This window comes from Pipra filicauda, unplaced genomic scaffold (genome assembly GCF_003945595.2).
Source record: "Pipra filicauda isolate LSUMZ 115617 unplaced genomic scaffold, ASM394559v2 scaffold195_size2193078_pilon, whole genome shotgun sequence".
Classification (NCBI taxonomy): domain Eukaryota; kingdom Metazoa; phylum Chordata; class Aves; order Passeriformes; family Pipridae; genus Pipra; species Pipra filicauda.
Window position 1 is genome coordinate 1,020,167 of NW_024104304.1, and position 26,782 is coordinate 1,046,948.

The window sequence follows — 26,782 nt, forward strand, 5'->3', positions numbered from 1 at the left end:
TTAAACAAAGGACCAATGGGACACCTCAGGACACCTTTCCCAGGACACTCCTGCATGGGAGATAACAGTTGCTGTGGGGGGGTGTTGGGAAGAAGAAACACGTGTTTGCAAAGGGACCACAAAGAGCCATTTTAAGACATGTTTAAACAAGTTTCTCATCAGGTATAGTGCCACACTCTCCAGTATGTCCATCTCTCTCATGTACTGGGTAGCCCAGAATAGAGACAGTACTTCAGGTGTGGCCCCACTAGTGCCAAGTAGAGGGGAAGGATTACCCCCCTCTTCCTACTGGCAGCATTCCTCCTAATGCAGATCAGGATAATGGGAGCCACTTTTATGGCATGGACATACTGCTGGCTCATGATCAACTTCATGTCCACTAGGACACTCAGGTTCTTTTTTCAAAGCAGCTTCCCAGATGGGTGACCCCAGCAGGTACTGGTGCCTGGGGTTGTTCTTCCCCAGGTGCAGGACTTTGCACTTGCCTTTTTTGAACTTCATGAGGTTCCAGTCAGCCCATTTCTTATAAGAAAGCCATAAGAAACAGTGAAATAAAATAAATTTCTTAAAAAATAATTCAGATAATGAAAGACCTATACAGGAAGGTTGTATTTGTTCTATTTATATTTCCCTAGGACAGAGCACCTATGCCTAAGTCATTCCTGATAGACATTTATCTTGGTTTTAATAAGCTCCAGTAATAAAAACTTGGCAAGTTTCCCCAGGCACTTCTTTACTCTGAGAATGTTTTTCCTGATGTCTACCCTGAAATTTTCCTTGCTGTGATCATTGCTTTTTCCTCTGTGATGGTTTTTGAAAATCGTCAGGTTCCAACCCTTCCCTTCCAGTCTTCCCTTTATTAAGCTAAACAACACCACTTTATTATATATTTTTAATGTTGGATCTTTGATTATACTTGTTATGCTCTCCAATTTTTCTGTATCCTTCTTAAATATGATGACCAGCTGCAAAACCATATTTATGGCCTCACTTGTGGTCTGGGCTTTTGGTGATGATGGCTCTTACTGAAATTCCAACCCTAACCTCCTCCCAAAAAAACCCACAAAAGAAACTGAAATACCTTGAGCTGAACAGCCTGGAAAAGACTCATTGTGCTCACCAAATTCTGTGAAACTTCATTCAACTTCATCATAACAATGCAAAAGACAGAGACCTGGGATTTGATATGGAGTAGAAAATCTCAGCTTGCTTCCTAAATTTCTGAAATAATGTCTCACCTGTGGTGGTGCATCCCCCCTCCTTCCTGGGCCGCCCTGCAACTTATGAATTCTCGTTAGGCCTCAGCCTTGATTAATGGGCTTAGCCTTGGGCAGTTAAAGTCCTCTTGCGCTTATCAGAAACACTGTCTGTTCCCAGGAACTTCTGTTGCCTTAGAAACTTCTGTTTTCTAACAAATAGCCTTGGAACATTATTTTGTCTGAATCATAGCCCAAGTGGAACAATATTATTGTTACTGAGGAAAATTCAGTAATTACCATCTTGGATGGGAATTGTGTCCAGGATGGAGAATGACAGATGACTAAAGCCAAACCTTTTGTGACCCTATAAACTGTGGTCCTAAGTGAGGGCTGCAGCATCTCCCTGTGTGTGGGATGCCTCTCGGAGCTCACCAACTCTCAAGATACTTGGAGGAACGTTGCTGAAAGCTGATGATGAGGCCTGGATTGATACCCATCCCCAACTCCTCGAGGCTCAACCCTTACCCACTGAGAAATGCCAAGTCATTTGATGTGTTTCACCAAACTTGAGGAGGATTTTTAACAGGTACCTGTGTAAATACTGTGTTTGCATGTGTTAACTGATTTAAATACCCTTTAGCAAGTGTAGTGTGAATGTTGTAGTCTCAGATCTATAGTTAAGTTACTGCTGTGCTTGTAGTGAATCCTATTGTATCATTCCTTAAGTGTTAGATTAGTCAATGATTAAGGGCTGTTAAGCCCTTCAGATATAACCTGTTGACCAAGTCTGAGGCGAAGTTTGGACTCAGTTGAACCTCGTCTCCATCAGGAATTTAGAAAGTAAGGAGTCCACTCTGAGCCTTGTGACTTTGTGAGAGAATCCCCCTCACTCCTTTGCACCCTTACCCTTTTTTGTCCCTGGTCTCCATGTAAATAATTCTAGATAGATTCTAATATGATTTCCCTTTGTGTGCTTCATCTATGTAGGAAGTAATAGAGTGAAACTTGCCACCAACCTTTAAGTCATGCTTTTGCCAATTTATATTAAACCTCCTTTTGCTAATACCTCTGATGGTGATCCTTTAAGTCATCTAAACCACTCATTCATGACAGTTAACTGTGATTTAAAGCTGCATCTATGTAATGCTGTTTCTTTGCAGTCCATCTGCAGAGAATTTAGTATGTACACTGCATAAAAGCAAGGGTGGGCATCTATTTTGAATTTGTCATTTTGACTACCTCTGTACTCAGCAGAAAGAGAGAGGACTTCTGGAGGGTGACTCATCTTGGGATAATATAAGTATCAAAAATATACTGGAGATCTTTTGCTTTCTGAGACCTCTCTCTCTGCAGTAACCACTGAGCCAGCCAAATAAATTATCTTAAATTAGACACTTAAACTTTAGATGGTTTAATTAGGTGAGTGAAAATAATTAGCAACAATATTCTGTTGTGGAAATTCTCATTACTACTGCAAAAAAAAATACTACTTCAAAAGATGACCTCATGAAATATTATCCTGCTGACTGCTTTGTCCAGTGTAACAGAACAAAAATGCTTGTAAAAACAAAATAGGCAGGGTTGCGGGCAATTGACTCTGAAGTGAACTATCTACTATGAAGTGAACAAATGTTGCAACTGATAACCTGTGGCGAATCTGATGAAAATGCCAAGGGTTAAATCACTGCAATATGAGCAAACTAGGTGGTAGGAATTAGCTAGTTTTGCACAGATTAAAAACAGCATGTTGAAAAGGATTTGCTTCAGTTGGGTATCTGCAGCACAGACCTAGAAATGTGTAATTTCTCCCAGCTTCCATAATTATCACGAGTGTTTTATAAAATACATAACTCGTGGATTTGATTGCTCGATAATACTGAGGTTAAGAGTCCAGCAGGTTTCTGAAATAAGTGTACATCAGTTGTTATGGTTCTTATTTTGAGTTGGTTTATTTGGGCATGCACCAACACTCATGACACTGGTGATGTGACTGGGTAGGTCCTGAATAGTGCATGGGCCAAGCAGCCTTCCTCTCTGTTTTAATTTAGAATTATATACCTCACTGTGCCAGTGAATCCTTGAGCTGCTAACAATCCTGTCACACCAGTACCTATACTATTTATATTCCATGTCTCTGTACAGACTCACAGCTGGTTTTTGACAGTCTAAGCAATGGCTGTGCAGCTGTGGTGTCAGAGTTGGCCTATGCGTTCTGGCGCACAGACTGATAAAACCCTGGTGATGGGGGAGCTTGCAGCAGGGTACAGAGGCTTCACTAAACTGCATATACATTACTGAGGTGATAGTAGAGAGTGAACTTGGAAAGGGCATAAGATGCCATTCTTCAGGGAATGAACCAGCCTACAAAGTAAAGTTGAGAAGAAACTGTCCTTATGTATCAGTTCTTCCATGACTACTTACCTTGTGGTTTCTGTGGAAATTTCCTTTTCAGCATCTGGAACTGATCACTGTCAAAACCAGATTGCATTAAGTAGATGCTTGGGCTGCTCCTGTATTTGCACCTCCTGCACTTTGTACAGATGCATATATCTGTGTAAAAAGACAACACACATGTGCTCTGCATTGCCCTGATGTTAGTGAGCAGGCAGGGGTAGAAAGTGATTGTAAAAGATGGAACAATGCCTGCTGATGTTTTTCACCAAATTGTTCAATATTTCACTTATCAACATTACAGATGGAAAACAATCTAATCTTACTTCATTTGTAGAAAGATGGTGATGGTTGCAATGAAAGAATATTGGCGCTTTAATCCACTGTCCCAGTTATGGGGTAGTGTACATTGGTCCTCTTGCTTTAGATTTATATTTTCTACTTTAATATCTTTATATTTCTTCCAGTGCCAAGGCTCTTTGTCTAGTGACTGGTTATCAGTCACCTTAGCATCAGTAGGAGTTATTTTTTATTTTTCCTATTTATTATGTTGACTTTCCTTTTAGAGCTCCTCTCTTTTGCATTTGAAAAATATACAAAACTGATTTCTCTCCTAACACATCACATAGCTCAAACTTTATTTGAAACAAAAATGTCAAGAGGACGTGTTTTGGCACTTAGAAAAAGGACCCAGTCATTAAACGCTTTCCTTCATGTGTGAATTTGTAGGAGTTAAAGTTACTACCTTCAAATAGAATAACTACGGTGATGCAAAAATGATGCCTATGAGAAGCCACTGATTGGATCAAGTTAGCCCTGGCTCACATCCAGGAAACTCCCTTGTTTCTCAGTCAGAGAGTTTCAGAACCATTTGATCCTCTTTATTTGGATGTGAAATCTCACTTTCCCCTTTGCCTCCCTACAATCAGGAGATACTATTTATTATTTTCCTACCAATATAATAGAAATGCAGGAAATACCTTAAAGAAAATCAGGATAGGCTTTTGCTATGAGCCCTGGAAAATTCCAGGGTAGAACATACGGGTCACAGAATCACAGAATATGCTTTGTTGGAAGGGAACCACAAGGATCACTGAGTCCAACCCTTAGCCCTGATGCTAAGGACTAAAATTTTTGTAGACTTTTCAATTTGCTTGAGCACTGCCTTCAGATTAGCAAAATCTGCACTATTCTGAGATAGCTGGGATGTCTTGGATGAAACTGCTAAATAGATGTGGATAAGCAAATTAAGAGGATAAACTGTTCAGAAGTTCTACAGAACCGAATTCTGATAGTCATAATTCTTAAGGACCTTACAAAAAAATACTTTCTGTGTAGCAAGCCAGTGTGAGAACAAGAAAAGAAAGGCCTGAGGAATGTCTAGATGACCTTGTATTGTTTTCTCTAAGCTGTGATTTACTGCCCAGGGACAAGCTGAGCTCTCCAGTTTGCAATTCACCTTTTGGGGGTGTGAAAAATGGGTAACTTGAAACTCCAAGGTCTGTGTGTGTGTGATGTCTGGTTGGGACAGGCCAGCCTGTGAGAGTGATTGATGTGTGACTTGCAGCTGTGTTCTGCTTTGATTTGCCTAACCACTCCCAGTGGGAAGTGAATGATATAAAACCCCTGGATCATGGGGAATAAAGTGATTTCTGTCCATCAAGGCAGAAGTCCGTGAATCATTCCGTCACACTTCTGTAAGACGTACAAGAGAACTGAGAAAGAAATATCATGACAAGAGGTCTTATTTTTATCTCATCACAGACAATGTGCTAGGAGTTTGCAAGATAGGTACTGTATCAGCTCCCAGCATTGTCCCCATTCCGTGCAATATTTTGTGATGAAGACAGGAACCCACTATTTGAGTGGTAAATAGTGTCCACACAGCTGACCTCTGCTAGCTGTGTTTTCAGACTATTGCTAATGCAACAGCAGCAGAAGAATTTTCTGTTTGAGTCGTCAGCTGGTAATGGTAAATTCCAAGTAATATAAATAGATAAACATCTTGGAGATGATAAACATTCAACATCTCTGAAAATTGATAGCTAAGTAGAAGAAAGAGACGCAGATGTATGTTCATCGGAGGCAAGACAACTGAAATTATCTGTCACTTTTGATAGCCACTACCTGGGAATCAATATCCAGGCTATGCACAGCACATGCACTATGATCTTCAGGCACCGAGGAAGAAAAGGAGGACCTAGGAAACACCAATGGGGAAGAGGGTGAGGCTGTGTGTGAAATAGAGAAGAGGATTGCAGGCATGCTAGGGGAAAGAAAAAATGATGATCCATAAAAAGGCAAATTGTATATGTTTTCCTAAGCATAGAATAAGTGCTGTACTTCTAATGCCATAGAGAGTGTAGGAATTATGCCAGGTCCCTGATACTTCAGGGAGATCTTCTTTTTCCAGTGACCTGTTCCTGCAGACTGAGTGGGTCATTCTCCATTCCCATCTGAAAAAAAGCTACTCAGAAATCCAGCTTTCTACACCACTGCAGGCACTGCTAGCTTTATATCTACACAGAGCTGGAAGGAATAGTTTTGAAACATCTGTGTGGAGTAATAGGGACAGAGAGGAAAGGACAGCATGTCTGGTTATCTTTTCCCTTCTGTTTTTACTTTATTTAAATTCTCTAGTCGATCTAAAACTCCAGAAATATAAATACTTGTGTTATAAATACCAGTGTTATAAATACCTATAACAAATACAAGACACTATCTTGTAAGGTTTTGCTCTCCTGAAATTTTGGGCTACTTATCTACAATTCTAATTGCAAGGAATAAGCCAAAAATGGAGAAAAGAAACTGGTCAACCAGGTCATGTTTTAATATGAACTGGAACTGTTTTAGGTATCATACTAAAGGCAAAAGTTTAGCCTGAATATGTGAATGTTGCCTCAAAATGTTCTTCCAGTTGACTGTCAAAGGTTTTTTCTCTTTTAAATAAGACTCCCAGTGTTTGATAGATTTTTTTCATAAATTTCAATCCTGACTTTTTTTGTGGCTCACGTAGTACTGTTACCATCCTGTTCTCTGTGTCTGTTGTCCAAAATTGTAACAGCTTGTCTGTACTAACTTCTTTTGTTTTAAATGTTTGTTTTCATGTAAAAAACCCCAAAAAATCCTTCCTTGTGTTTCTAAACTTTCAGGAATTATTAAAGTGCAAAGAAATGAAAAAATGTGACTGACTCACAATCAATTTATTCTTTGTTTTTTTTCTTTCAGTCTTGGCAATAAAATTAAGTAACAAATATCCCCTGTAACGCTTTGAGGTTCTTGCTGCAATATGTGAAGAACATTTCACTGGAAGTAACTTTTTATTAGTATGGTAACAGAGATAAAAATGATGGATTTTTAAAACCTTAGTTTTATAAGATCTGCTTTAAATTCAGTATGTAGTTTGACAATATTCTCTAAAGATATTGAAATGCCCTTTTCCTTAAAATAATGTATTGTTCAAAGGTTAGAACTTCAATGTTTGGAATGTTGATGAAGCAAGCCTTGTAATACAACCTGCTAATTAAAATAACACCAACTAGGAACCAATCCTGTGCCTCTTACGCTTCTACCGCTGTAAACGTGTGGAATAAGAAATAGCAATACTTTGCCTCCCAGGGTCAGGATGTAGGTGTTTTTATAATATTAGTCACAGAACTGATGGCATATCAAACTATTTTTGGTGCATTTTGAGCTATTTATGCCACGCAGTCCTTCAGACATGCTGGTTTGTGTGTGTACATTGAATTGCTTCTATAAGAGTATGGCTCTTGCACAGCACTGCAATACTAACAACAATAAGAAGAAAGAAAGATAATTTGCTGCCTTTATACAAATGGTCTCAGCCAAAGATTTATCCAGCATGCATAAAGTCTAATTATATTTTTTTTAAATAAGCCAGTTCCAGATAGTTGAAGAAATCTGAGTAACTCAGCCCTAGTCAGGATTTTGTAGGAAGCACAGATGGACTCCAGACACTGACTCACTCTCCAATTACCACTACCCAGATTTTTTTCCAACAGGCTCTTTTCTGCCAATAAATCTTCCAGCTTTCCATAAGTACTGTCAGGCTGAGATCACGTCGATGTAGACATAAATACTAAATCTGTGTCCACGCCCATAAGGAGGAAAGTAAGACAAGAAATTTGGAACTAACTGGGAAGGATTCGGCGCTCTCACCGCCGCAGCCCGGGTTCGATTCCCGGTCATTTTTTTTTTTTTTTTACTAGTGGTGTTCCCCAGGGGTCTGTGTTGGGTCCAGTCCTGTTTAACATCTTTATTGATGATTTAGATGAGGGGATTGAGTCCATCATCAGCAAATTTGCTGATGACACCAAATTGGGAGGGAGTGTCGACCTGCTGGAAGGCAGGAGGGCTCTGCAGAGGGATCTGGATAGACTTGAGAGATGGGCTGATTCCAATGGGATGAAGTTCAATAAAGCCAAGTGCCGGGTCCTGCACTTTGGCCACAACAACCCCCTGCAGCGCTACAGGCTGGGCACAGAGTGGCTGGAAGCAGCCAGGCAGAAAGGGACCTGGGGGTACTAATTGACAGGAAGCTCAACATGAGCCAACAGTGTGCCCAGGTGGCCAAGAAGGCCAATGGGATCTTGTCCTGTATCAAAAATAGCGTGGCCAGCAGGAGCAGGGAAGTGATCCTTCCCCTGTACTCTGCGTTGGTGAGGCCACACCTTGAGTATTGTGTTCAGTTCTGGGCCCCTCAGTTCAGAAAGGACATTGAGGTGCTGGAGCGGGTCCAGAGAAGAGCAACGAGGCTGGTGAAGGGACTGGAGCATAAGTCCTATGGGGAGAGGCTGAGGGAGCTGGGGTTGTTTAGCCTGGAGAAGAGGAGGCTCAGAGGTGACCTCATCACCGTCTATAACTACCTGAAGGGAAGTTCTAGCCAGGTGGGGGTTGGTCTCTTCTCTCGGGCACTCAGCAATAGGACAAGGGGGCACGGGCTTAAGCTCCGCCAGGGGAAATTTAAGTTGGATATCAGGAGAAAATTCTTTACAGAGAGAGTAATCAGGCATTGGAATGGGCTGCCCAGAGAGGTGGTGGATTCACCATCCCTGGAGATTTTTAAACGCAGATTGGACGTGGCACTGAGTGCCATGATCTAGTAAATGGACTGGATTTGGACCAAGGGTTGGACTCGATGATCTCGGAGGTCTTTTCCAACCCAATCGATTCTATGATTCTATGATTCTAACTAGCACCAATAAAAGCAAAAGCACAACTGGGAAACATACACACAACTTAGGAACTTCTTTGTGCAGATCACAGTGGAAATATTCTGTCTCTGTGTTTACCAGGCTGCCCTCTGTAAGTCTTCTGTATTTCCATTGCAAGCAGGGGGGGAAAGAATTTATACTAAGAAAAGCTACCCTTACTTAAAAGCAACAAGACAATAAAATTTGACTTTGTAATATGTTACAGCTAAACTGCAGGGAACTCCCCCCACACGTTTTGATAAACATATTAAAAGAAACTGTAGTCTCTACTAGCCCCAGTCTTGCTACTGTATGTGAATAAATAATTATTGATTTTGTTTGCAATGTCCTGCTGCAAAATTTCAGATATGTAATATGTTCCATGTTCTTGTGACCATAGCATGTGGGCTTTACTAAGTTTTGACACAACCAGATCTCCCTTTTACTTCAAGCTTACTCCAAAAAATTTGGATTTGAGTTTTACTGAAAGATCCCAAGATCCACTTTTTCCTAAACCAGGTACCTTAGACTAATTTTAATTGTAGGGGTCCATACAGTGGATGAATTCTATGATCTGTCATATATAGGAAGTTTAAATATATTTCCTTCTGGCTATAAAGCCTAATAAAAAAACAAAGCAGAAAAACTAAATTGTAGAGCCTATTCTATTTTTTCTAATTGTGTGGCCAGTCTCTTTCTGTAGACCAAGAGTAAGCACCTTACAGTCAATCCACGATCCAGTACAGCACGATTTAAAACAGACAGTTGTCACTGATGGAAAATGATTAGACAATCACAAAAAGAACATAGAAATTGTAGAATTGAATTTTCAGAGCTATCTAATTTTTAAGTATTTTTACAGATATTCAAAGATACCAGCCAGTTGTCTTCCCAGACCTATGCATGGAAAAGACAATATCCCGAAGTAAAAATGTGGCTGACAAACAGGCTAGTAGAGAGTCCCAACAACAAAAGCAAATTGATATGAAAATTCTGTTGGTCAGCCAGGCATTTTTTTCAGTCTTTTTGAAGATCAAAAATGTCAGAAAGAATGAGTTCTTTTGCTGCTAGTGAAAACTCCTCAATATTTGGGGTATTACACTTGAACTTTGAAGAGTGTGTCATAGCAACCTTAAAAGAGGAAGTTAATGAGTCCAACTTAACTTAGTGAGCGAGACAGCAATCTTATGAGTGAATGCAGATATTTTTATACCAGGTTCTGAGAAAAATGCTCAATTAAAATCACTGAAGTAAAACACTATGAAGAAGGATAAATGCAATGGGAAGTTAGGCTACTCTTTTGCCTCCGATGTCAATAATCTGTAAGAGCAAATGTATTTTTAATTATCTAAAGTATCATTACCTCCTCCCTCTTCTTTTTACATATCACATCACCGAATTTTCAGAAAAGCTCTTTTTCTGATGTGTTCCTTTGAATTTCAGTACTGTCAGGAGACTGCACCAGAAAGGTGCTGCTGTTCCCTACTTGGTCTATGCCTACATTTGGAGGAGCAGAGGGCTGGAAGGTGGGAGCTCTGCTTCTCTTCCTGGGACACTGAACTCCTTGGATGGCAAGGCTGAGGTGGAGCCATGATAAAGAAGAGAGTCTAGATTGTTTCACCTGCGACTGCTGAATGGGAAGTGCCTGGAGATGCAGAATAAGCAGGTTAGTAAGTGTGATGCTGGTGAAAAGAAATGTGGGAAGAAATAGGACTGGCTGTGGGGAGGGCACAAAGTGAACTATGGTGACATTATTCAGGACACCAGGCTGGTTGGTGATGGGGTTACTACTATCACTCCAACTACTGCATTACTGCTGCCTACAAGTGAGGAAAACCTGCACATATTTGGAACTGGGGAATCTCTGCAGACAGTGACACAAGTGCTACCTATGCAGAAGACAGAGAGCAGGAAGGAAATACAGGGACACACGCGCGCACACACCTATGACAACCCACACAGATGGGACCGGAGTGGAAATGAACATTATGAGTTCCTGGGGCCCAGAAGCTGTCAGAGTGGACTGAGTTGTTCTAAGTGAACAGGAATGGCAGATGAAGTGATTTAGGAGGTAGGGATGGCAGTGTAACCAGCATACTGCTGAGGACACCTGTGACTGTCTCTCCCTTTTTGAGACTGCCTGCTCTGTACTCCTCTCCTACAGCTTTGACTTTCTCATTGCTCTGTGTAGAATTTTCAGGCTGCCATGGTATTCAAAGCAAAACCAAGATTTTCACAGGCCTCTAGATAAATTAACACTCTTGGTTATTCCCTGAGTGTATCATCTCTTCCCTTCTGCAAGGTAATGAGATCAGTCACCATTGGATGGGAACGCAGAGGCTGTTATACCTAATACATAAATATATTTAGTTTATAGTAAGAAGGTGGCTCAAGAATTGGCTAGTATGTTTATTAACCATCTTCGTCTCATATATCTTGCTGAGGCAACTTCCAATTAGTTTGGAATTTTTCTTACACAGGGAATGTAGATGTTACCTCTTATGCTGGTATCTATTCCGAATGGGGAAGAGGACCTAGGGAGACATTTTTCCCCTAATTTGCAAAAATACTTAAGTTTCCACTTCTAAGCATCACTTACATTTGAAAAAGACCAAAAAACCCAAACAAACTTGAGGTAAACAAAGGGAAAACAAATCAGCTACCTACCCATCTAAATTTAGGCAGGCTAGATGTCCTTTCGGAGGCCAGCAGGATACGTACCTCTTTTCAAGGATTCCATGGGAAACTATTTCCTTTAAAGAAGAGCTAAAAGGTAGGTGTAGGCTTAGTGTCTAGATTAGGCAGACTGGATCCCACCCTGATGTTTATTTTGGAGGTTTTCACTTGTAATGGTGTAAGTGCTCAGAGAAGTCTAACACAGAGATTTATTAGCAACTGGAAGGCAGTTGGCTACTTACTATTAGGATGGAATTTTGCAGACTGTTTTACGCAGTGACTGGGTATTTGAACACTCAGTGTGTGTCAGGATGAACAGGACATTTTTTCATGCTCAAGTCATAGGCTTAAAACAGGAGATCTGCTAAAAAATGGCCAAGTTTGTATTATACAATACCCCTAATTAAAGGCCAAAAGGGCTGAACAAAATCCTTCAACTGCAGTGGTTGGATTTCTTTTAACTGAGAAAGAATAATATTTAAAATTTTTCAGACAATAAGACATTTTCCTTGCAAAAATACTTTAAACTTTATTTTTTGCATTATTCTGAATGCTGACAAATAATTCCTCATATGATTAAAAAAATTCTAGATACATAGCTATGTCTAGTTTTTATGTTGGATAGCAATACTTTTGGAGTTAATGAAATCTTTCGATCACCTACAGATTACTTGATAAGAAAACATCCTTTTCTTTAATGCTATACAGGTAGAAATTTAATCATTCTCAGGATAGTATTAGAACTGCAATAAATTTTAAATGTTATATTTAACAAAAGCATTTACTTCTTGTAAATTAGTTTAGTGGTAATAATTTCCAAGAAAAGAAAACATCAATACCCCTACAGATAGAGAGACTGAAAATTTTTTTGTGTTTCAGAAACTCCCAATTTAAATACGATAAAAATAGACATAGTAGGAAAAAGAAGGAGATCCTTATGCAGCAGAATAAATTAAGTCTGCAAATGAATTCTATTTTATTAGTCTTGATTCTTGATAGTTCAAACCTTCCCCTGTCGGTCTGAAGACGATGGAGCAGTGGCTGAGCTCAAGCTGTATTTACACTGACTGGCCAGGATGTTTGTGTTAACTGTCTGATTGCTGCTGCTCCACACACCAAAGAGGCCAAGTTGTGCTTTTCTTTCCCATGAATCTCCCTCTCTTTTCTTTGCTCAGGCTCTAATTTCTCAAATTTGTGAGTACATCTTATTTTTGATGCTTCAACCTCTCTCTTTAACATTGATTTGATGCTCAAAAATTATCAGAGAAAGATTACCAAGAGAAAAAAACACCAGGTCACTTCCCTCCTCCCTGCCCTGAGCCCCACCATGGCAGGCAAAATTATTTCATGCACATGGAGCATTTTGTAATGGAGTACAAGAGTGACATCCTTTTGGAGAAGCCTAGTGCAGGGAAATGGCAGATTTTGCCTTGATATGTACACTGAAAAATTATGCTAAGGGATCAAAAATGATAAATAGCAGGAGAAGGATGCAGTGAGCATATTTGCTATAGCAGCCTGAACATACTGAAGAAGATGCATGCAGTGAGGGGTAGAGGTGGATGATAGATCTGCCTGTCAGGATAAATATAAGAAGGTTGGGAAGATATATCTAGATTTTCTCTGCCTCTGCACTAGGGTCTTGGACAGGGGATTTGGGAAATAAATCCAGGATTCAAAAGCCCTGAGTAAGGGGAGCCAGAGAGATTTAGAGTGTCACAAGGGATGCGACTATCGTTACTCCCCACTTAAATAAATTAACACTGAGAGTGTATTACAACTAAAGTAGCCCCTGAACCTCTCTTCACTGAATGATTCATGCTTTACTCACTTCAGAGCCTGCAGGAATTTAAAGGCCAGCTCAGAACATTTACCCTGCTATTTATAGTAAGTACAGAAGTATCTGTGCATTGTGGTCAGAAAAAAGTCTCAGTATAATCCAGATGTCAAACATTTAAAGAAGTAATAAAAAGCATGGAGAACTGCAAAAGAGAAAAAAGAAAAGAGAAGTTGTGCTAGAAATGACATAAATGCACTAAAAGTGTAAGCTTGTTAAGATTTCTGAAAAAGTCAGATCAGTAAAGGAATAGAGTTAATAGAGGGGAAAATATGTAAATAAATATTTTGTATAAGCAAAAGAACAATTATTCAAGAAGAACATTTTAAGAGGTGAAAACATAAAAAAAAACAAGTAATGAAGACAATATATCTCAAGACAGAATTACATGAGAATTCAGTCAGGCAGTAAATAGGATTGTCAAGTAACAGTAAGAGCTGAAAGTGAGCCAGAAGCAGAGAAGGGACATTTTGTACTCATCTCTGCTATCCACAGAGATCCAAACATCCCAGACATGATGGATGAAGGGGACAGCTTGAAAGAGAGACTAGATACCAGCATCACCATATTTACCCTTTTATTAGCAGATATAGTTATGCAAATAGAGAACAACTGGGCTCTAACAGATTAGCATTGGACACTCTGCGAGTTAATATAGCAAATATATAACAAAAATATAACAAAAGTGAGAGTAGCAACTGTGCAATGATATATATTTAATGCAAGTAAGGATTTTGCATGTGTGTGTGTGGACACAGGCAGGCTGCTGGAAGAACCACAAAACCATGGCTGAAATAAAAAAAGAAAATTTATTTCATTACCTTGCTAACTGGAGGATCCCAGCTCAATCCATGCTGGTGGGCATCAGGATTGCTGTTTGCCCCAATTTATCAAGGTCCCACACACGCATAGTTTACCATTATGCTGTGATCTCCCCTGAGCTTTTTAATGATCTTTAAGCTTTAATCTTTCCTGAAACAGGGAGCTCAAACATGTCCATGAGACTGCCTCAAAGTCTCTCAAAACACCTACATTATCTCTACACAGAAATCTTCTCAAAACAGAGACAGAATAAGCAGCAGTAGGCACAATATATGGGGTTTCCCACACTGTTATTCTCCAGGCTTTGGCATTCCCAGCTTCAAGGTCACCTGAGCAAATCTACCATCCTCCTCCTCATTTTCCCACTTTTAACCCTTTGCTCCCAACACTGTGTTAATTAAGTAGCAGAACATTTTGGGGTATGCTAAATTGGACTGTGTTTGGATGGGATGATTGGGACAGTTTGACAGCTGACCATATGGATGTTGTTGTAAAACATTTGTGAGGTGGGTTTTTACAAAATCAATAATTATCTTAAAAATACTTAAAAAATCAGCCCCTACTGGTAATGTTACTGTGGGAGTGATGAAAATATACTTTAAAAAAAAGTAGCCAAAATGCTATAGTGAGAAGTATTACTATCTGTAGGTGTCAATAAATGCATCAGTAAGAAGGTTTGAAGTACTAAATTTGGGGAGTTTTATCAAGGTGATAAATTTTCACTTTTTTTTCCTATTTTCTTTTCCCAATATTTTTTGGTGTGTGTGACAAGGTAAGGTCTTGCATTGTAAGATTCATTTAAGTCTAGTAATATAGCATTTAAGTCTAGTAATATAGATGTTAATTTTGATTCTTAATTTCTGCTGAAGTAATCTTATGATATTTTGCAATATTCTTAGTGTTATTAGTTAAGTGAACTTCAAAAAACCCAAACAGGATAGATTTCACCTAATTACAGACAATTTCAGGATCAATATTCAGCAATAAATGAAAAAAAATAGAAGTAAAACAGCAGACATAGACATAGCTGCTGAGTTGTTAAAAATCAGCAGGACGTGGTTCAGTAGAAATAGTGATGGCCAGCAAACTGCATACCATGATTTCAAAAGGTGTAGTACTGTTTATGTGCCAAACCCTAAAATATGAATGGAAATTTAATTAAAATGAAAAGTATCGTTGTTTTCTGCTGTACTCTTTGGAATTGTCACACTTCTCCCCCTCCAGTCGAGGCCAGGTACAGCACTCTAAACAAATGCGGGAACCTGACCAAACTCCTTGACCTGACCTGCCCTGGTCAGGTCAGTCTACCCACTGTCAGTCTCTGGGTATTAACACACTGGTCAAAGGCAAAAGCTGATTTCTTGCAAATACTAGGTGGATTTTGGCAGATGCACTCCTACTCCTGAGCAACTCATGTTGCAGCCAGGTGGAGAAGGGAAGAAACTGTGTGGGACGAGCAGTGTCTATTTGAAAAAAAGGTTGCTTTGTATTAAGGTTGCTTTATATACATATATACATATAAAGATATGAACTTGCTTTGGGTTAAATATATTATAAAATTATCACTAAATCAAAATATATCAATAGCATGTTTTTTTCCTGGAAAACTACAGAGCAGTCCTGGAGATTGAAGCTTGATTTTCTGTCCTGTTAAAATGTTCCCATGGCCCCTTGGCAGAGTTTGGCCCAGACCAAAGAGCACACTTCACAGTCTGAGAGTTAGCACAAGCACATCAATATCCTCTGTAGGCAATGTGGATGTGGCCACCTTATTTTGAAGGATGGAGTGGACTATCCTGCATCAGCTGAGCTCAGCACCTTGTTTAATCTTCTAGTACAGAAGCAGTCTGCAGCTGCAGGCTGGCTGCCAGTCGCAGTGCTTGTTAAAGCTGCAGTCGGATTACTTCGGAATGTCTCAGGTGTTGCCCACGAACACAAGACCAGTGTGTGTCCTGGTCCATGATCATTTCATTCCTCTTAAGAACTTGCCAGCATAACCTACTGATTTTCCTCACTTTGTGAGCACAAACTATATGTCAGTTCTGATTTCCCACCCCTTAACACTCTGAATTTGTTGCAAGATCATTAACTAACTTTTCCGGTAGGGGAAAAAATTAGCGAGTAAGTGGCATTTTGTGGCAGGGACATAAAACATAACATAACCCCAGCTGCAGCAAAAATGGTCAACACGGCGGCAGAAATGGCAAATCCTGCAGTATCGTGGAAAAATGACAAAACGATACAATTGTAGAAGACGCCAGGATGCCCCCGTGCTCGGAGCCGCCATGCCGGGTGCGGGCACCTTTTAGCAGGTTCCGCCCGCCGTGCACGGAGCCGCCATGACGGGTGTGGGCACGTGAGAGCGGGGCCCCGCCCCCTCACTGCCGCCGGCCAATGGCAGCGCGGCAGGCGCGGCTCATCGCGGAAGTGGGCGTGGCCGGCGGAGCGCGGGAAGCCGGGGCTCGGGCCGGGAGCAGGTTGGGCTTCTCGCTGTGTCTCGGCGGGCGGGGGTCGGTCGGGACCGGACGGGGCCAGAGGCAGCTCTGGGGCGGCACAGATGGAGTTCTCCAGCCGAACGAGGCAGAAGCATTTGCGGCTGGCTGGGGACCGACGGGAGCTGTACCCTCACAGCCTGCAGTTCTACCTGGAGCCCCCCACGGAAAGCATCTCGCTGGTGGAGTTCGAGAGCTTTGCCATCGACCGCCTGAGGCGTGAGTAGCGTCCCTCCCTCCCTCCCTCTCTCCCTACTCCTCCCTGCCCTCCCTCGATGCTTTTTACCGTTCCTGTCAGGCTGTGTGTGTTTTTGGCGGGCCCGGTTGCTCCCTTTGCGGGATGTGAAGGCGAGCTGGCTGCTGCTCGTGCTGGCAGGAGCCCCCGCTAAAGGGAAGCGCGCTGCTTTGGGCATTTCAGGGTGCTGAGACAGATTTCACCATAAGCATTCGGTGTAGATGTCGGGACTGTGTAGTTTTGGTTTACACTGGTAGTTTTTACGACCACGTTTCACTTTCTATGGGTGTTGCGACACATTTGATGTCTCTCAGGACTGCGATTCAGGTGGGGAGCCAAGGATTCCCCTGAATTCCTGAAAACTGCGTGATCCAAGGTGTCTGTCTTTACGGTGGAAACGGATGTCCTGAGAGTGATCCATCAGTTAGCTGTCTCCCTTTCCTTGTGACTCTGTGGATCCCGGAGTTGGGCCAGCTGTTAAGGACTCGTAGGCCACACATTATCCTCTACATTTCTCACCCTTTTGCTCCTCCTACCGCTAAAAGCAGTTCCTGTGGCCTTACCTTAGTTTGTGCCTTTTCCAAGCTGTGATACATTTAGATTTCTTTTCAACATGTTCTCTCTAACACGGACCTTTTCTTTTTTTGCCCAGTGCTCAAAGTAGTTGAAAACCTTGGTGTGAGCTATGTAAGAAGTACTGATTCGTACAAAACTAAGCTGGAGAATGAGCTCCGGAAACTTAAGTTTCCCTACAGAGTAAGTAAAAGTTGGAACATGTAACTCTTTTGCACTTTATTTTCTTTACGCCGTTCAAGAATTATGAATAAAAGTAGAGGTGATGAAATGCTATTTCTAAAACTGCAGTTCTGTCATTTTGTCAGAGATGTAGTTTTTCTTTTAGGATATATATTTCTTTCTTTAGGGTTACCTCCTTCCTTAATAGTTTGCATTTATTGCCTAAAAGATGAGTTTAGACAATCTTGAACAGCAGTGGTAAATTAATTGTGAATTTTTAATCTGGGAGAAATTATTTCTCTAAAATAATAACAATATATTCTGTAGGCTTTGGCTGAAGATGATTATGAGGCAAGAAGAAAAGATCATATCTCTCATTTTATACTACGCCTTGCTTACTGCCAGTCGTAAGTACTTTTTGGATTATGCTGTACTTGTTATTAATTTTAAATGTATACAGATACCACCTTGCTTTATTATAGACATTACAGATACTTTGGAGTTGCATTTCTATTGAAAGGTAGGCTCAAACAGTTTTTTTTTGCTAGGAACCTGATTTCAACTGTGATGAAAAGGGATACGTGGGATCAAAATTAGTATTTGGATTTTGTAATAATTAAAAAAAAAAACCAAACTTTTGGCTTTTATACACAGAGCATTGATTTGAGTCTCTTCATATCTTTTTTTGAGATGAAAGCATGTCAGTATTAAGTGTTTGTTAGGCATTTGCAGTGATTAATAATATAATTTCACTGCTGTATATGCTAAAACTATTGATAACTGACCAAAGACCTGACAATGTAAATAGGCTTTATATTATTGTATAGAGAACCTTGGTTCTGACAAACTAAAAATACAATTTAGTTTGAGGTTTCCTCTGCTGACTCTGCTTTTTGTCCAAATTCATTGCTGTGGATGGTTGCAATGCATTTTTTTTGTTGTGTGAGATCTCAAGGAAAAAGTAAAGTGCATTGGTTTTGCTTCTCCTGTAGTTTTTGGATGAAATTATAGAGGCTGTCAGTGCTTTATGTCTGCTAGCAGCTTTGTTATACATTAGTGTGAACTCCTGACTCCTTGTCATTGCAGTCTTTTTAAAAATTAAACCTGGCAAATATGAAGTATGTACTGTTTTGAACTGTTAATTCAATTGCACTTTGAGTTGCAATATAGTCTATTTAAATTATGTGAATGTGGTAGAATACATATTATACTGTGATAGGTGATGTGACTGAGGTGCTGCTATGGTTGGATACAGATTTGTCAGCAAAAAACAGACCGGAAAGGTGAGTAGGAAGGGTTGTGGGATTGTGGTCTAAGCCAAAATATGGAGTTGGAATGAATGAGGCTTGTCTTTGAAATGGATTTGGGTTCCTGCTCCAGAACATCTGATCAGAATAGGAAGTAGCAGAGGCCTCAAACGCCTCCAGATAGATCAAACCTCACCATGACAGGCCCTGGTTAACTTTTAAACACCCTGAAATCTTATGGATTGTTTCCATCTCATCATGTTGTCCTGTCAAAAGGCATCTGGGCTGTGCTGAAGACAGTTTGTCAATGTATGTGATCGATGAACCAGCTAGATCTATGATGCAGGTACAGTGAGGAACAGGTTGTGGATGTGAAGATCAATACCAGCCTTCACTGCATTGACTCTGATAGCATAGTTTGAAATCCTGAAAGAAGGGAGCAAGTTAAATAATAGAATTACAACTGAAATTCTTTCTACTCTTCTGTATTCTACATGTATAATTTGTGATTGTGAATAATAAATGTAATACTGGTTTCTTTCTAGTGCCTGTATTTGTTGTGTGTATTTTTATAAACTCCCTTAGTCATACTGGTCCTGCAAGAAATTATCTTGCTTTACCTATGTTGTGAGTTTACCAAAACCCTCTAAAAGATAGTATCCTCAATTAGCCTGGGTACTAAAAGGCCCTTGAAAATGTAATGGTTTGTATTATGCAGTTAGTGGCATTTTGAATAGTCAGTTTGGCTTCCATTATCCTCTCTTGTAAATCTTTACTTTAAACATTTAGTTGTTATTTAGCTTATTTAGACCATTGCTTATCAGTGGAAGATTAGATGCTTTGAGAGTTTTGGTAATGACGCATTTGAAAAAAATTCTGCTCTTATGGAGAATTTTCTAGTGGCAAGAATCTGATCTGGAATTCAAGAGGTGTCTATTTTTGGGTTGGTCTCTGACCTCAGGAAAAATGAGTTTGGGTCAGATTCACAGAAGGCAACCTAAGCCACCTAGCAAAAGCCTGAAGGTTAGGTATTAGGCTAAGGAGTGGAATTTACTAGGCTTTGTCCTCTGTGCTGAGCAGGGAGGAAGGCAGGTGAATGACAGTGGATAGGAAGCTGAGTGAAAGGCTGCCTCAGTCAGAAATATCCCAGCAGGGACTTGGCTAAACATTTACCCTTGTCAGTGATGTGATGTCTTTTCCCTCCTGCCCTACTTATCTATAATGGCTCTAGAATCTCCTGGAATTAATGATAGATGCAGATAATTTGACTGCTTTCTTTTTCTCTGCAAGCTGTCTTTTTAGAAGAAGATGATTATCTTCTGTTTGAGGATTTATTTGACTGGCATTCTTGCATAGTAAGCAAATGGGACACACTGTTTAAAAATTAGGCTATAAGCAGGACAGAGGTAGGCAGCTTTCTGAAGGTGAGCCACTATGCAGAAATGATTACAATGTATTTTGGGCCACAGAATCAGCCTGGCTTTGTAGTCTAGGGCGAAAGACTCCTTTAGATGGAGGAGAGGCCATGGATGGAGCTCTGGAGCACTCTTTAAACAACTTTTTGTGTTCCAGTTTATATGCAGTTGGTTGATGCTCCATATCAGTAAAGCAGCTTTTAGTCAGTTTCCACTTTTGCCATTTCTTTGAAAAGATGGATTTAGTGCTTACTCCTAAAATGGAAAATAGTGTCTTAAGCCCCATGAGGTGACCCAGTACCCAGCATTCTTCATTCTCTCTTGAAAAGCAACTATTTAGGGATGAGATATTTCTGTCATCTAAAATTGGTATGTTCCCCAGAAGATAAAATTGGAAGGCAAATAGAATATACTATGCTTCAAGTTTTTATCATACTGGGTCAGAAAAATAAGCTTGGCACAAGTCATTAGTTTAATTGATGAGGGCTGTTAAGGTAGGAGTGATTGAAAAAGTGTACTTACATAGACATAGCTGCAAACTAGGTTGAATTCAGTTCCTGTGGCAGCTGTGTTTACAGGCTCCTTTTCCTGTGCATTTTTAGTTTCCAGTTGGCCAACAGTGCCACCAAGGGGTATGAATTTACATCTGAGATGCATGCATGTTCCTTCAACTGGAGCTACCCTAAAAGTGAGACTTAAAAGAAGTAGCCTTCAAAATGTATTTGCCTCATCAGGTTAATTGTGGTATTAGTTGTACAATGAAGAAATTCTGTGCCATGTTGTGGAAAAAAAGCTTTTCTTTAAATACTGAGGGAGAATGTTACCTACGACTGAATATTTTTATCCAAAACAAGTAAGAAATGGAGAGTACCGTTTAAGAGAGTGGCAGCTTTCATACCTACAGAGCAATTTTTAGTGTTGGGATTGCCTACCTCTGTTCTTTCAAAACATGCTTCTTTGTGTATTGTCTCTTCAAAAGTCTTTTCTGATTGAGTGTGCATTACTGAAAATATCCTGCCTTCACTCCCAAGCTCCCCAGTTTGTTGGTTACATCCCAAAGTCAGCATTACATTTAATGCCGTGTTCACTAGGTTTGAGGTCTGGTTTTTAAGGAAAGAGAGAAAGCATGTTCTGAAAATGCATTATGGTTTTTTTTTCATTATTCCTTTGCAGTGAGGATCTCAGGCGTTGGTTTCTTCAGCAAGAAATGGATCTCTTCCGGTATCGCTTCAGCCAACTGACTGATGGTTTAATGCAGAAATTCCTGGAACATGTTAATTTATCATTTGAAGCTGTAAGTATGTTACTTTCTGTATTTATGTTGCATGCGCCTGTTGTTTTTTTAAATTCTCGTTAAGATAGTTTTAGCGCTTGTGTTTAAAAAGTAAAAAATGCAGTTATGGTTCCAAAAAAACCCCAACCACGCAGAACTTCTGAACTTGGAGAATAGTGTGTGTGCCACAGAAATGAGGATTAAGTCATATAATTTTGTGCCACAACAAGTCTGCTTCAGTCAACAAACACAACTGAAACAATGTGTCATTACACAGATAAGTTGACAAGGTTTACAAGAGCTGATAGGAGGTATTTTTGAATCAAGATTCGATGATTCTTGATCTAATCCATCCAGAATGGTTTGGGTTGGAAGGGACCTTAAAGATCATCTAGTTTCAACCCCCCCCCGGCTTGGACAGGGACAGATTTCACTGGACCAGGTTACTCAGGGTCCTGTCCAACCTGGCCTTGAACACTTCGGGGGATGGGCCATGCACAGCTTTTCTGGGCAGCCTGTTGCAGTGCCTCACCGCCCTCACACTAAAGAATTTCTTCTTAATATCTAGTCTAAACCTACTCTCCTTGAGTTTGAAGCCATTTTTCCTTGTCCTGTCACTACATACCCTTGTAAAAGATCCCTCTCCATCTTTCCTGAAGGGTCCCTTCAAGTACTGGAGGCCACAGTTAGGTCACCCTGAAGCCTTCTCTTTTCCAGGCTGAATAATCCCAATTCTCCCAGCCTTTCCTGATACAAGAGGTCCCCCATCCCTTTGATCATCTTGGTGACCCTCCTCTGGACTCGCTCTAACAGGTCAATGCCCTTCCTGGTCTTGTCTGTCTTATCTGGGCAAATAACACTCAGGTTAAAATTGCCTTGCTTTCTTGATGAATTGATAATTGACCCTAGAGGTTTCAGTAATAAAGCAATGGCTGTGTTTGATTCTTATGTGAAGTGTATATGCAATCTGTTCTCATCAGATTATTGACTTCACTTGGAAAATAATTTTGGTCAACATATATCTTTACTCATAAGCTTTCCTCTAGAACCTTTGCAATCTACTGACTACTTTTAAGATGTGGCTGCTTGCTATAGAAACTGAGGGAAACCACAGTGACCTGGGGACTTTATACATTTTTCCCTCCATGAATACTGACATCTGGAAAACTATGTGAAAATTAAAAATACATGCATTCAATGAATGCTTCAGATAGCTGTTGAGGACATAGTTAAAATTTAATAATCCTAGCATGCAAATCTTGTATGGATTGCTCAGAAAAGTAACTGACTGTGTAATTGTCCCCATGGGGACACATGGTTGTATGTTTGTGCATGCTAAAAAACATTTTGATTCTGCTTGTTTGTGCATATTATGTGAGTTAGTGGAGCTATAGATATATAACCAAGACTATGATTTAGCTTAAAAAACACAAAAAAGGCTGGTATTAAATGTAGTAGCTAAAAATTGCATAATGTGTTGAAGGATTTATATATAATTTTAAGAGAAATTATGTACAATTACGTAGCAGTTTTATTGTTACACAGACCATATAAATGCACATACACATAAATTATACTACTTTGGTTTAATAGACCATTTGATTTTGGCCCATTAAGTACATGCTATGAAGAATACAGAATATAAGTTTTGTCCAAAATTCTGTAAATGCTCTTATTCTGAAGTTGTTGCTTTCTCATTAGAAATTAGATTCAAAACTTTTTTCCCTTTTGACTTAAACTCACTCTGGTTCTTTAACAACTAATGAGAAACCTTGAAAATGACAAATCTATGTAGACAAAAAACTGTTGTTTTTGAGGTGTTTTAGGGATATTAGAAAAGAGTTCCTGCTATTATATACTGTTTTGTTTGTCTGAGTGGATTAAAGGAAAATGTCTATTCAGTTTCTGTATTAACGATTTTAACAATATTTTGCAATGCAGCTATGAACTGTTCTGTTAGGAAGCTCCAGCCTTGCCTGTAGCTCTCAGAGTAAACTTAAGTTAATAAAAATTAACCTACAATCATCAGCCTACTGAAAAAACTTTTCTCTTAAAATACTGCTTAATTAGAAGAACTTAAATATTCTAAGGTAGGTGGCTAATGTATGTTGTATATTGCTAGATTGAAATATCTGGCATCAGTGTATGTTGAGGATGAAATAGGTTTTTTTCAGCATTGAGAATAACAGATGGGCTTTCCTGGGTCTTCGAGAGACTATTAGAAATGCCATTCTCTGGTGCAACAGACCTTTCAGTGAACGGTATGTTTGTGGAGCTCTATTTCCGTTGCTTATTCCCCAGCCTCGTATTCTCCTGTCACAGATTCAGTATTCAGGCTTGTGAGAATAAATTAATATTTGCGGGTTGCTGGAAATAGCTAGGAGTATGGCTTGGTTCTGTGCTACTGAATGTGCCTTCAATATATCAAAATGATTAAGAAGGTATTACTTTCTTACTCCTGTTGAGGCAACAAAACATCATGTCATTGGAAATCTACTTCCCTGCTTCTACATCCCCTGCCCCCCGCTTCCAATTCTTACAGAAATTTAAGCAAAACTAATCCTTCCTTGCACTATCATGTATAAAACATTTGAATATTACTAAGGAATTCTGTCTGTATCTGAAAGAGGTCTAAACTCTATGGTGCTATGTAGGGGCCACTAAAAAGTAAGACCATTCTAAAAGCAGTATTTTTTTTCTCAGTGTTCTATTTGCAAGGGGCTTTAAAAAGGAAATTAGGATGAACTATTCTCCTCATACTTCTCTACTAGAAGTTACAATGTTTTCATGCCTTATTGTGCAATAAACCAAGTTGGAGATCAAAATTTGTGCTCTACCTGTTTGAAAGGGGATGGTCTTCAAGGAAAAGGAATTAAGTTCTGATATTACAATCCAGTTTTTATATGGGTAAATGGATAGAAATTCTACTATGGAACTTTTAATTGCTTAAGATACCCTAAGAAACTTATTTAAATTTCTTTAAAGAGAAAACAGGTGCCTTGCATTTTCTAGGTGGTGGTTCTGATTTCAGAATTGTAGTCTGAAAAGGCCGGAGCTGCTAAAGCTCAAATCTTGGTGTAGTCTGGTGTAGCTTATGTCAAAAGTTTGAAGAACCACTGTAAGAGTGATTCTCAGTATTTAATGAAAGAACTTGTCTACTGTTTTTTGGGGAGAAGAAATAAGTGGATCGTCTTGTACAGTTTTGTCAGAGTTGTTTTCATTTACAGCGCCAACAAAGTGAACCTAACATTGAGAATTCCATGACTGCCACCTCTCTCCTTCTCTTGTTTGTTTACATGCATGAGAAAGTGAGACTTTTATTCAAATATTTTTTTGCAGGGGTTTTGCAGACTAATTTCTGAGATTTTGTGAATTATGGATTGAAAATTACTGCTTTGTAGAATCAAGAAGTCTTCAATCCCACTCGTGGATAATACTTAAGAAGTTGTAAAGATCTTTGAATACCTAATAAAAAGATCTTATTTAGCAACTTTTTGGCAAGAATGAAGTTGTTAATAACTAGAAGAAAACATACCAGGTTTCAAAAGTTTTTTATATGACAATAAGATGTAGAGAGTTTGATATGATAGTAATTCTGATTTCATGATTAAAGAGATTTTTAATCAAAGAGCAAGAGCTTTCTGAAAATAAAAATAGAAATGAAATTTAATGAAAACAAACATTTTAATTTTTTAATAGGATTTCTTTTGTCCAGTGGCTGACATTTGGAGCAAAATAGATGGCAAAGGGTTTATTGAAATAAATAAACTGTGGAGTTTTACCTGATTATAAAGATGCCCTCTACTTGCAAAAGGAAGGCTATAAATTGTTCAAAGTACTCAGGTTAAAGATAATGAGTTCAGGATAATGAGTTAGTGGTTGAACATGCATAGGATTATTATAATTAAAAATTTTTACCATGTCTGTGAAAATAAGCCTTTCTACATTTAGTATAAATTATGGAAATTTGAAGCTTAGGTAAGTTCTTCCTTGAAAAGTTTTTACAAAACTGGCACTGGATTAAGTCAGTATATCTTTAGTATTTCTGTGAGAAGCCTCTGGACTTTCGGGGGGGGGGGGGAAGGAAGTTTGATTTGAGTTTGAGACACTTTTTTGATCTATGAACATGGAGATTGCATTTTAGTCACTTGTAGGAATAGCTTTGGCCAATCTCTTCTCTGGCAAGTGTGGAAGATGCCTGGAGTGGTGCTGCCCAACCTACTGGAACATTGGTTTGGTGCTCAAAGTTTTACAGTAGTCTGAAATATTAGTACTTATACCTATCAATTTATGCCAGCTTGGGCAAGAGGTGGAGTGCATAGTATTAAATAAAATGTCCATAAAGGAAGAGGGTAGAAGAAAAGCAAGAATAAATCTATACTTTAAGAGTATTTTCCCCGATACATTAAATGGTCTTCTATCACAGTAAAAGGAGAGTCATGGAATGGTTCTGGAAGTATTTTAGAATGTTTTCAGTCTCTTCTATACTTTATGTGCTAAAAAAAAAAAAAAAAAGGAAAGAAAAAAGGTTTTTAAAGGATATTGCTGTTGTCATCTAGATAAATACAGAAGCTTTTTACGTATGGCATGTAATCTTCAGCTCTCAAGGCACATTAAATAGTCCATGTGCTAAGTCAGTCAGGTAGGGAGCACAGGAAGTCCTTAAGCAGCACTCAAGAGAAGTAAATGCTGACATTTAAGTGACAGAGCCCATCAAAGAGTATGCAAACACCAGGTGTGCAGTTGAGATTTACATCAATATAGAAGATTAGAGCATTAAAATCTTACTGTAAATGAGTAATTACATCAATGATGCCTGACAGTTTCTGGCAGTAAAACCACTAATATAAGATATTTAAAGGGAAATACAGTTAATATTTTAAGTGTTATAGTAATTGAAGAAAGTATTTTAATCACAAAGGAAATTCTTCAGTATATGAAGGAATTATATAAAATAACTGGTTTTACAGGTAAGTGACTCTTGGGCTTTAACTAGGAAGTCATTCAGAAAGTCATGGTCAGAAGTATCTCCTTTGAATCCCTTAGTCTGAGTTTCAGCCTCTTGTCTAATTTACCTTGCATAGTTTTAACTGTCCAAGACCTACCACTTGTTATTAGATATCAAGTGGAAAATCTGTCCTTTCAGTATCTGCAGCTGTGGGTTGATGATACATCTTGTGTTGATTTGGAAGATCTAATAAACTTCTGGTGCCTTTCCACCTTGTTCTTATGAAAACTTGCCATAAA

The 26,782-nt window shown here is 39.3% G+C and overlaps 1 protein-coding gene and 1 long non-coding RNA gene across 2 annotated transcripts in view; both read left to right on the forward strand.

The window, feature by feature from the left end:
- LOC120323090 overlaps positions 1–14,941 on the forward strand; it is a 36,305-nt gene extending 21,364 nt beyond the window's left edge. Inside the window, exon 4 of the long non-coding RNA XR_005563235.1 lies at positions 10,247–14,941. This is a non-coding gene — a long non-coding RNA (uncharacterized LOC120323090). The remainder of the gene's footprint in view (positions 1–10,246) is intronic.
- Positions 14,942–15,476: 535 nt separating this feature from the next.
- PRIM2 (DNA primase subunit 2) overlaps positions 15,477–26,782 on the forward strand; it is a 92,724-nt gene continuing 81,418 nt past the window's right edge. The window contains exons 1-4 of the mRNA XM_027730532.2: positions 15,477–16,849; positions 17,518–17,621; positions 17,928–18,007; positions 21,436–21,556. Coding sequence (XP_027586333.1) covers positions 16,696–16,849; positions 17,518–17,621; positions 17,928–18,007; positions 21,436–21,556 — 459 coding nt within the window. The 5' untranslated portion in view covers positions 15,477–16,695. The remainder of the gene's footprint in view (positions 16,850–17,517; positions 17,622–17,927; positions 18,008–21,435; positions 21,557–26,782) is intronic.